Source organism: Taudactylus pleione, unplaced genomic scaffold (assembly GCF_031769625.1).
Source record: "Taudactylus pleione unplaced genomic scaffold, aTauple2 ptg000309l, whole genome shotgun sequence".
In the NCBI taxonomy this organism is placed as follows: domain Eukaryota; kingdom Metazoa; phylum Chordata; class Amphibia; order Anura; family Myobatrachidae; genus Taudactylus; species Taudactylus pleione.
In genome coordinates, this window is record NW_028284710.1 from 11,619,589 (window position 1) to 11,631,864 (window position 12,276).

The 12,276-nt window shown below is 43.1% G+C and overlaps 1 protein-coding gene across 1 annotated transcript in view; it reads right to left on the minus strand.

The window, feature by feature from the left end:
* The window catches only part of ADCY2 (adenylate cyclase 2), a 1,382,785-nt gene that overhangs the window by 387,730 nt on the left and 982,779 nt on the right, over positions 1-12,276 (minus strand). Inside the window, exon 14 of the mRNA XM_088442287.1 lies at positions 4,672-4,769. Within this exon, the coding sequence (XP_088298413.1) occupies positions 4,672-4,769 (98 nt within the window). The remainder of the gene's footprint in view (positions 1-4,671; positions 4,770-12,276) is intronic.

The window sequence follows — 12,276 nt, forward strand, 5'->3', positions numbered from 1 at the left end:
TGCGGCTACTGCGCACACAATTCACAAACCCAGATTTTTTTTTTTTTTTTAGCACTTGTGGGGAGCACCCCTGATGGACAGAGTACCCCCTGGACAACACAACAGCACCCCTTTAGGACTGGGACACTGCACAGGACTTTGAAGTGGACACAGCCCCTATGGAGACCTGACTGCACAACAAAGTCCAGCCAGCCCCTATGGACTTTGAAGTAGTGGACACAGCCCCTTTTAACAACAGCAGCACAGCACAACACAGCCAGCCCCTATGGACTTTGAAGTAGTGGACAACAGCAGCACAGCGCAGCACAGCACAGCACAACACTACTCTGCACTACACTACACTACACAGCCCAGCCAGCCCTAACTCCCACCCTCCCTCTTCACTGTCCACAGCCGAGTGAGAAAATGGCGCCAACGCGGGTACCTTATATAGGATCCAAAACCCGCGAGACCCGGAGGGCGGGATGATGACGTTTTGCCTCAATTTCAGATCCGAGTCAGGCGGGAAAAGTTGAGCCTGACTCGGATCTGACTCGGATCGGGGGGGCTCGGGGGGGTTCGGATTTCAGAAATCCGAACCAGCTCACCCTTAATATATATATATATATATATATATATATATTTTAGGGATGAGCGGGTTCAGATTTCCAAAATCCGAACCCCCCGACCCCCCCGATCCGAGTCCAGATCCGAGCTGGCTTGGGGTTTCCCACCTGGCTTGGATCTGAAATGGAGGCAAAATATCATCATCCTGCTGTCGGATTCTCGCGGATTTTGGATTATATAAAAGGTCCTGCGATCACCGCCATTTTTCATTCCGGTTGTTGAGTGTGCACAGGGAGGGAGCTGGGATTTGTTGCTGCTGACGCTGACCATATGGGCTGGCTGGCTACTGTTGTCCATATAGGGGCTGGCTGGCTACTGTTGTCCTTATAGGAGCTGGCTGGCTACTGTTGTCCATATAGGGGTTGGCTACTGTATCCATATAGGGGCTGGTTGGCTACTCTTGTCCATAAAGGAGCTGGCTGGCTACTGTTGTCCATATAGGGGCTGGCTGGCTTCTGTCATCCATATTGTCCAGGTGCTCTGTCCTTCAGGGGAGCTCGTCTTCACTCACCCCCAGTGTGAAAAAAAATAATATATTTTTTTGTCACTGTCATTGGCGTAGCTGTGCAGGGGTGCTGTGCTGCTGTCTGTCAAAGGCTGCTGCCAGGGGAAAAAAATATATATATTTTTTTTGTGTGCGTGTTAGCCACACCTGTCACTGTCATTGCAACACCTGTCACTTTCATCGGCGTAGCTGCGCAGGGGTGCTGTGCTGCTGTCTGTCAAGGGCTGCTGCCCGAAAATATAAAAATTAAAAAAAACTACTTTTTTTGTGTGCGTTTTAGCCACACCTGTCATTGGCACACTTGTCATGACATCTTGCCTCTGTAGAGCCAGTTTGTGCAGGGACAGATTAATTGCCAGCTTAATTTGTGGAGGCCCAAACAAACCAAAACATTGATACAATGATACACCAAAATAAGCACACAATGTGACAGCACTGTAAAGGAATGACAACTTCGGGGACTATGGGGTCCATGTACCATGTACCCAGAGAGAGACCAATTGGACGGAGACAATTCCCAACCAGTCAAGCTCCCAACGGTCACTCCACAGGGTGTTTGTGAAAAATGACAATTAGGAACTGACTGCTCGGTACTTTATCTCAGTCCACCTCCTCTCTCCCGCCAAGGCCCAGCACACAGACCCCCATGTATGATATTCAGCCATCTGAGGTCAACATTTCACCGACTGCTGTCCTTTGATTAGTGATTTGGGCAGATATTTGGATTAGATCGCTCATATTATGTAAGCACTAGGGTGGATCAAATACCTATGTGCAATACAGGTAGTGAATGTGAGGGTGGAACCTACATTCAGCACATCCATTCACTAGGAACTGGTGAGACCCTTCAGCTCACATATAGCATGCCTTTAATGTGTGTAGTTGTAGATTTAATTTAATATAACTTTTTTCATTTGCTTGACAATAGGACATGTGCTGTTCTTCTAAAACGGTATATTTTTCTCTTTACATTGTTTTCTATTAAAAAGTATTTTCTTGCATTGAATAATTAAAAAAAAAACAAAAACCTTGTTTAAAACCCCCACAATGTGAGCCATAAAAAAAATAAATGTGAGAATATAATCATCTGCCCATAATACTAGAATAATATTTAGCAACTTTATTCTCTGGTCCTTTAGAGGACACCTAACAGCTTTTTTTTGCGTAGAAGTAAAAGAAGAGAAACTTCTGGCCAAACAGAGATCCAGTAAAAAGTAGACGTGACCGTGACAGATTAGTGGCGAGATGAATGGCACCTAGGCTCTTTTCTCTGGTTTGGACTCCAGCCATCAGTGCCATGATAGTGCTCCTCCTGACCTCCTCTGTAGTATGCATCTTTGCTACTGTGGTAACTCTCCTTTTGATAAGGATGAGAGCTATGGCTTCTACTGGATCGGTGGCTGGAAGAGGAATCATATCTGTGTGGGGAGAATGATTGGATCCGTGACTGTACCGACTTTGGTGAGCCAGATAATGTGATGGCGAGTAACTGGGTTGGACCATCATTGCTGTGCTGGATCCATGAGGGGTTTCCGACCTACAGAAGTTATTCATCATTGCTTGTCTTTGAAGATTGTCCAGAGAAGAGTAAGATCTCTGATAGTTTGGAACAGGAGGTGAAAGTTCAGAGTATTTTGTGAACTCCCCATTACCATCATGACTGTAGTCATACGTTGATGGACTGTTTCCAGTAAAACTACCATTTCCTTGTGGTGAGCAGGCTGCACTATTTGTTTCTGCAGAGCCATGGCTCTTCCTGACCTGAATTGAATTTTCAGTGGCCTCCCAAAGAGTTTGATTCCATTTAACAAACTCATTCCATAGGGAACAGACTCCTCTTGTTTGAAATTGACAAAAGCAAATTGTTTCGACTTTCCATCCTTGTCCTTTGGAATTTTGACGTTATTTGCAGGACCAGGATCTCCTCGGTGGCCCTGGGATCTAAGTTCCCCACGAACAGCATCCTATCAGATAGGTGGCGTCCATCTCTCTCCTGAGTCCCGTCCTGTGTGCCCAGCAGCAGTCAATGGGTGACGCGATAAGTCACAATGCAGCGCCTTTTGGGGTCTAGTTCTTCAAACTGCCATCCTGTTTGCCACTGCAGTGCCACTCCTAGATGGGCCACGTGTTTGTGCCGCCCACTTATGTCGCTTAGCATAGTCATCCAGCTACCTCGGTGCAACCTTTTGGCCTAAAAACAATATTGTGAGGTGTTCAGAATAGACTGGAAATGAGTAGAAATGTTATTGAGGTTAATAATACCATAGGAACAAAAAAAATTGTGTGATTTTAGCTGTTTTTATGCTTTTTTCCAAAAAAATACAGATCCAAAACACAAAACCCTGAAGGGTGGTTTTGGCAAAAACCAATCCAGATCCAAAACACGAAGAAAGATCCAGATCCAAAACCAAAACACGAAAAGTGGCCGGTGCACACCCCTAATATATATATATATATATATATATATATATATATATATATGTATATATATATATATATATATATATATATATATATATATATTTTTTTTTATATATATTGTGACACAGTCAGATTAGGAGGTCCCTCTCCTGGGTAGGGGACTCCTTCCTTACACACACACACAGCAGCAGGGAAGCAGCACACCAGTCTGGATGCGAGTACAAGCTGGTCGGCGCCAGTCTTTATTGTACAAATGTCAGAAATAACATAAAGAAAACATAAACATAAATCCTAGCCCTGTTGGGGCACTAACTTCACAGGTGGTTCCCTCACTACCAGAACCTGGCAGGGCCTAATGCCCTCACCAGCAACAAAAGGCACAGCACAACACTCACAGTTAGGTTTTCAAGTGTCTCTGAGCAAACTCCCTGTCTGCTCTCCCAGGTGAGACAATCAGCCCTAAACACACTAGGCTTATATTGGCCACTCTCAGGTGGAACACTAACAAGCCTGTTACCAGGCTGCGAGAACCAAAACCTGGAGTGGCCGTGGGTGGAGCCCTCCCTCTCCTCTCACGCACAACCCCCAGGTCCCAAACTGGCTTTTCAAAAGCCGAAACTCAAGCCTGCTACACTGCAGACTTTCTCCTGGGGGTTTAAAACACAAAAGACAGGAATCTGGGACAAATGTACCTGCCACAGACCACTTTACCAGTGATCCTATCACAATATATATATATATATATATATATATATGAATAGGATGATGAACGGCACTCAGAGTCCATGAAATAATGCAAAGACACATGCTTATATGGGGACCCCATATAAGGCTGTATATTTGAATTTTTTCATGGACTTTGAGTGCCATTCATCATCCTATTCTTCTGTACACCTTGTGGAACGGGCACCGGAGCAGGTTGCAGGCTTGGTATTTCTGAGTGCCGGACATCTCAAATTTTTCTCTCTCTCTCTATATATATGTATATATTATTTTTTTATTTAAAATAAGAAAAAATACTCATGACAATAATGTTTTCTTCACATCTATGTATGAAATATTTTACTTATATTATTTATCTGTCGAAGGAAATTGTTTTTGGATGTGTCATAATTAACATTAATATGAAGCATACTTACTTTGGTAATACAAGAATTTGCACAATGAAGATACAGAAGAATATAAGGCACGCGCAAGTCACATAATATTTGAAGGCTGGAAGTGTAGTTGCCCTGTACTGAGAAAATAAATAACAACATATTACTTTTATCTATTTAAATTCAATTTCAATACTGATTTTCATGATTTTCAGCGAACAACCTAACACCTACATTGGAACATATAATTATGAATGTTAATTATGACAGGCAATCATAAAACAACTTTGGCTATGCTTAACAAATGTAGTGCTTCTTGTTGTTTGATAGAAATGTTTGAATTCCTTTGCACTGGAATTTAAATTAGTTTGTTCTAAGCTGTATTGATTCGGGTTTACCTGCATTACAATGGCAGAGTAAGTCTCTCTGCCGCCCTATGCTTGCCCTGCCCCTCTAAAGTCATGTTGGGGGAGGACAACAGCATTAGAAAGTGAAGAGCTGCCCAGAAGCCCTGCGAGATGCGTGCCTGGATTGATTGTCCTTTGTTCCAGCTAGCACTGAAGCAGCAGTACGAACTGCAGAATTCTGTTCCAGGGACACCCATCGTACACCAATCTCTACAGCCCTGATGCCAAATCCAAATACAAGGTTTGAACTTCTGCAAGTCCAAGATTAAACAAAACATGTTAAAGTAATGTATAACTGTAAAAAGTTTGCCAGGGCATGTGAGTGATGCTCAGCAGAGAGTGATAATGGTTGGCAGCAATAAGAAAGCACTTAGCACTTTGCCGACCAGATCTGGGTGTATATTTACAAAAGTGTGGGTTTTTAGAAGTGGAGATGTTGCCCATAGTAACCAATCAGAATTTATCTATTATCTTCTAGAAGGTGCTAGATAAATGTTAAGTAGAATTTGATTGGTTGCAGGGTGTAGTAAATATACCCCCTGGTGTTTGCCTAATCACACATGCGCACTGCACAGTAAGCTATTTTTACTATACACTATATTGTTACTCTGTCTTTACTTATGGCATTATCCCTATTACCTTTTCTATCCTTAGCAATATCAGTGTTAACCTAAAATTGATCTGTAACCCAATACACAAGCCATTTTGTCTCTCTGCCCTTTAATATTACTATAGTTGCCAGTGTTGGGCTTCACAGTAAGGGGTTCTCTTGGACTGAAACATAGCTGCTGAAGCACACATATATAACCTGCTGTAAGCTCCGTCCATCTGGGTGGATGCATTGAAAATGCAAACAAACTAATTTATATGGTACTGTAGAAAATAATATTTGAGCACATAAGAGTTTTATATATGATCTCTTATAGTTGATGTAAATGATTTTGGAATGAATATATCTCCTGCTATAGAAGATTCATGGTTTAGAATGAAACAAATTATACACTATTTCATTTAAGACGTTTCAATTATAGAGGAATAAGGGGTTTATTTACGAAGTGTCGGGTTGTTAAATCTGAAACTTCTGTTCATGTTAATGCCTGATATTTAAAAGGGCAGTGCTTTTACTAGCAAGACACATTGCCCTTTTAAAATCTGAGATAAACACAAACAAAAGTTCGTATATAAACCCTACACGTCCAATAATTGTGAACACAGGGTATGTTGCATAGGATTTTGACTAATAAAGATAATGTTATATATAAGTTTAATAAGAATGTTTTGCATTTAAGGAGTTATTTCGGGAATGGCACAAGAAAGGAAAAAAAAAACACAAGACACATTGGTACTCCAAGCTGGATCGATAACCAGAAGAGTACCCTTGCAGCACGACAGCAAAAGCCTTCACTTGAACTGAAAGAGGCAAATGGTTTAGTTATATTCATACTTATCCACTCTTCTGTAATTTACAATGGACTCCTGAATTTCCGTGCGTACCCCCGGACACATGGGAGGATGTGCACCCTCACAGATGAAATTCATAGTGAATTAAGTCATCATAGACCACCCCCACCAATTGTGGTATTTTGTAGCAGGTGACAGTGCCATGCTGGCACAGTCGCGTCTCATTGTCCCCCACACTTAACCTCTGGATCTTCTGGATGAAAGCAACAAAAAGTAGCTATGTACAGATGTGTCCTCATTAAACCACACAGTGCGACTTGCCTGGCATGAGTGTTCCGCCAGGTTCCGTGCAACTACTAGGCTGATTAATTTGATATGCAACACTTGTATATCTGTGTGCACCTAAGTCTGTATATGAAGCACAATGGAACTTGGAATGAAAACAGCTGTGGCTGCTACATTGTAGCACTTCCTATTCATATTCAGAGACTCAGTCACACACAGATATCCAAGTGATGCATATCATATTAATCAACACAGCCTGCTGGTGCATCATATTCACATCGCATTGTGACTTAGGTGCATTTTTGAGAAAAAATATGCAAAAAAGATGCCCCGATCTAGTAGTCTCAAGGGATCTGGTTGCGCCGAGAGTGACTGCAGCAAAGATGTGTAAGGACACAACTGTATGGTTAAAATAAATGGTGAGGTGTGATTGGGGAGCTCCGGTTTGGCTAGCCCTAAAAGTGCGTTTCCCTGCCCTCTCTGAGATCCACCTGTCACCCCTGTCTACCCTCCCCACCAACCTACCTCGGGGGACACGGCCTGCAGAATCGGAAGGCATCAATACGCCTTTGCGGGTTACGGCCTGCCCTTCGCTTTGTAGTCGGGGACTAGATTTTGAAACCTACCCGCTGCGGCATCTCCGTGTCATGGAGAACACGGTCATCCTGCATTGCCAGCCGCCCACTGGGCCTTCATGATTCTGGCCATTGAAGGGACACCACCCCGCTAGATACTCCGTGCCTCCGTACCTCGCGCCCCACGGCTGAAGGTGCTTTCTCTACACCCGATGCTGTGGACACCCTGGGCCCGGTCTCCTGCAGCAAGCGCCCTCCTAGCGGCACTCCCGACATAGCGGCCTACCCAACCGTCTGAAGCCACGGCCTCTCCTGAGCGGCTGGAGCCGGCGCCGTGGACCAGAAGTGGTGAGACCGCATCGAGGCCATGGACCCCGCGGTTGTCTAGGGGTGGCTGGCTACCAGACATGACCCCACATATCCCCGGAGGGCCCCTAGAGAGACCTGCGGCTGGAACCGCGAATCGCGGGAGGTCGCCATTTTGGTGTCCCTGCTGCAGCTGCCCTGTCTCCAGGTGGATGTCATATTATCAACTTTTAACAGTGCTGAGTTGGAAGCACCTCACCTGCTCCGCTATCTCCCTCCTGATAATCTGTGTCTCTGTGACGCCTCCTGTTGCCCCGTGCAGCTATCTGCGGACGGTGGTGTGGGATACTGTTGACCATGGGAGGCTGCCATTTTACCCACCACAGCATGACCTGAAACCTCTGCGGAGTTCCCATATACAGCTGCGGGCCACGGATTCAAGATTTGCCCCCCTCATCTGCAAATAATTCTTTCTGACATAACTCCTTCCCTGGAGGCTGTTCTAGGGAGTGAAGACACTGGCAAACCAGTGCACAAAGGGAATCTAGTATTGGGACAGACACCATTTTGTAGCATTTTCCTCCAATGCAGCACACGTATCTTGCTGTATAGGAAACTGCAGCATATATTTTATTAGCCCACAAAACCTATGTTCAGCCTGCTTTTCCTGAGCTACTCAAGCTTCTTATCCCATCACAGCTTCCATTTTATATCTTAACCAGCACTTCAATTGAACTACCAGAAGAGCACTATACAGGCACCCCGGCAGTTTACCTACACTGCTGGAAGTGATATATCCACCTCACCACTTCTCTATTATGTAATTATGTGAATTTCACAAATTGCTAAATACATATTGAACTGAAATGCCACTTTCAGCAACACTTACATTTACTCCCCTCAACTCAACCCTCCTCATGTAGATTTTTCATTTTTTTGGATGTATCCACGTGTGTGAACTTAACAACCCCTGCGTAATACAACTGCACATTTGATTCTGAACTCATATTTTTGATGAAAAAATGTCTTATCTCCACGTCAATGACCCCTACTGGCTCTGCTCAGGCCCCCCGAGACGATACCCCAGGTGGAAATTTCTCTGACTCTATTGAATCTACTCTATCCCAATTAACCCAACATTCTACTCGTTTAGACAAAATATAACAGAGGGTATCAACACTAGAAGATAACCTGAGTGTTCTTGGTGGAACGAGATAAGGTTCTTGGATACAGAAGGTTAATTAAGCCACACAAACCAGTATCTTGAAAAAAAGATATAATTTATTACAACAAATACAACAAATAACAAGATATGAAAGAATAATAGTTACTTAGCTTCGGAATATAAGATGGTTACACGATCCAGGAGCCTCCTCTCAGAATAAAGCTGGAACGAACAATATCCTGGCCACCAGCTGCAGTCTCTGGTCCAGGCATAGGGCAGGCCACTGGAATCTCCTTTGTTCTTTGTTTATATAGTATCCTACTTGTCATACCCATCTAACTCTTACTAATATGGGCATAAACCTACTTCAAACTACTTTATTGGCTAACTACTGATAAGGACTTTCTAAAACTTAACGCAAGCTTATATCGCAATAGACAACGCCTAAAAGATTTATGGCCTGTCTTCTTTCCACATTCCTGTACCGTTTCATGCCTGATATTCCACCTCATGTCTGATACACACATAAGAACCATGAATAGAAATGGCTGTCAGTAGCCATTTTGCTATCCCAATACACTGAGCACAGCCCAACATACCATCGAATCTCAACATAAGGACATCACCACTCTCACCGATAAACTGGATGACCTAGAGAACCGTAGTAGATGCAACAACCTGCGGGTCATAGGCATTCCAGAATCAATAAAGGGTCATGAATTACTAGACCTCCTTTCTAGCTGGATTGCGGAACAACTAGCCATGGACCTAAAGGGGATGCCGCTGGCCATTGAGAGGGCACACAGAATTGTGCCAGATAGCAAAAACACCTCAGGCCGCCCTCATCTTGTTATAATGAAATCCTAAACTACGCAGACAAAACAAAGCTCTTGGATCATTACCGCAAAACAGCTAGTCTATCATACAAAGGGGAAGGTCTTCTCATGTTTCAAGACTTTTCTGTTCATGTCACCAATAAATGCAGGGACTTTGCCCCGATCTGCAAGCATCTATTCGATACTAAAGTCAAGTTTTCTCTACTATACCCAGCCAGACAGCGGGTGTTCGAGGGAGGAAAACCACTCTTCTTTGACGATCCAGCTGCAGTAAAAGCTCATTTTTTGCGTCCTGATACTTGACTGATCTGCACTTAAATCTTCTTGCATTTCACTTTGTTTGTCTCACTTATAAATATAGGCCACACTGTGGGTACACTGAATAACCACATATGCACACGAAATACTACATTTCTTCTTTACACAATTCTTTCATGTTTACTGTTTTGTTAGTTGTTGATATGTTTTGTGCTTGTCTGTGCTTGGGGCTCCGATCTACCAAGGGCTCTCCTTTCCTCTCATGCTGGGACAGGAAGGGACCCCTCTATGTCCTTGAATCTATCTTTTTGTCAATTCCAGCTGTGGTGGTGGGTTAGCATGGCAAACCTTACTCCACCTCAATCATCTATAGAGAGAGATGTTTTACTTCTTCCATTGAACATAATATCATGGAACGTCGAAGGACTTAACAGCCCTATCAAGCATAAAAAGTTGACTTCACACCTTGGCCGTATGTCTCCACATATAACCTTCCTTCAGGAAACCCATTGGACTGATGATCCAAGAAATTCCCTAAGGGCCATATGGATTGGAGATTGCATCTCTGTTTCATATTGCAATAAAACCAGAGGGGTGGCCATTTTACTCCATAAAAACTTACAGTACTCCATTTGTAGAAAATACTTAGATCCTGATGGAAGATATATACAGTATTATTAGATATCAAGATTGATGAAGTAATCTATACCCTACTCAATATATATGCTCTGAATACCTCTAATCAATCTTTCTTTGCAGCCCTTTTGCAGAAGGTTCTTTCCTGGGGCAGTCAAAATCTTATACTGGCGGGTGACCTGAACACAGTTGACGTTCCATCCTTGGACAGATCTGGGTTGAGTACACAAGTAACTGATCACTCTCATTCTCTTCTTTCCTCCTTTTGCACACAATGAGACCTACTGGACCCGTGGCGTATACTTCACTCACTCCAAAGAGACTACTCTTTTAATTCTCATCCGCACTTCACCCACTTTCGCATTGACTATCTGCTTATATCCAAACACCGCTTCCATAAAGTCAGTAATATGTCTATTAAGAATATTATCATATCAGATCATGCCCCGATAGTTATGACTATCCAATTGACCATGCCCCGACACTCCTCTAAGTGCTGGCGCTTTCCTGCATATCTTAATAAATCCCAAGACTTTTATATATTTCTTAAACATACATGGTTGACTTACGTTAATGACAATTCATCACATGTAGCGGTCACACCGTTATTCTGGTGGGCTTCCAAAGCCGTCCTTAGGAAACATGTCATTTCATACATCCATTCCAAACATAAACACTTCACCTCCTGTCTACAAGAGCTGAGCTCTACAATTACAGCAGCTTATTGTACCTATAAATGATCAGATAATCCCACACACAGGGAGGCTTATTTCTCTGCTAGACAGATATATGACACCTTTCTCACTGAACAAGCCCAAACTAAACATAACTATCAGAGGAATAAATTCCACAGATGGGGAAACAAATCAGGGAAGATACTGGCCAATCTTATTAAAGGCCCACACATTAAGACCTGGGTAAACGCTATAAAAGAATTCCAGTAATATCCTTACCACTCCAACTGATATCTGCGCTGACTTTGCAAGCTTTTACAAGTCACTATACACCAGGGGCCTGAATTATAGTAACAAGGGACATTCCTTTTTGAAGGAAGCCCGTCTTCCCGAACTGTCACAGGGAAAGAGAGAATCCCTAGATGATCCCATCACAGAAAAAGAAGTAATTGACACTATTAAATCTCTAGCAAATAACAAAAGTCCTAGCCCCGATGGCTTTGGAGCAGAGTTTTTTAAGATGCTTCGGGAGGAACTAACCCCTACACTGACAAAACTCTATAACCACATTCTCAACACTAAAAAGACCCCTCTTAGATTCAATGAAGCTACAATCATTGTATTAGCAAAGCCTGGCAAAGATCCAACCCTGGTGGGGTCATACCGCCCCATCTCCCTGCTAAACCAGGACTTTAAAATCTTAACTAAATTGATGGCTAATTGCCTAAAGACTTGCCTGTCCCAACTAATTTCCCCTGCACAGCTGGGTTTTATTAGAAATAGGCAATCGGTACAGGGAATACGAGCTACTATAACACATACTCACATACACAAAGCTGTGGACAACATACTCATTAATTTAGATGCAGAGAAAGCTTTTAATAAAATAGCATGTTCCCATCTTGATAGAGTATTGCATCATCAACGTTTTGGTATAACTTCTGTAATGTAGTAAAAACCATTTATGATACACCCACTGCCTAAATAGTAGTAAATAACGTGACCTCTCCTTCATTTCACCTCGAAAGGGGCACTAGACAAGGGTGCCCTCTCTCACTCTTCCTCTTTAACCTGGCCTTGGAACACTTTATTCGATATCTTATG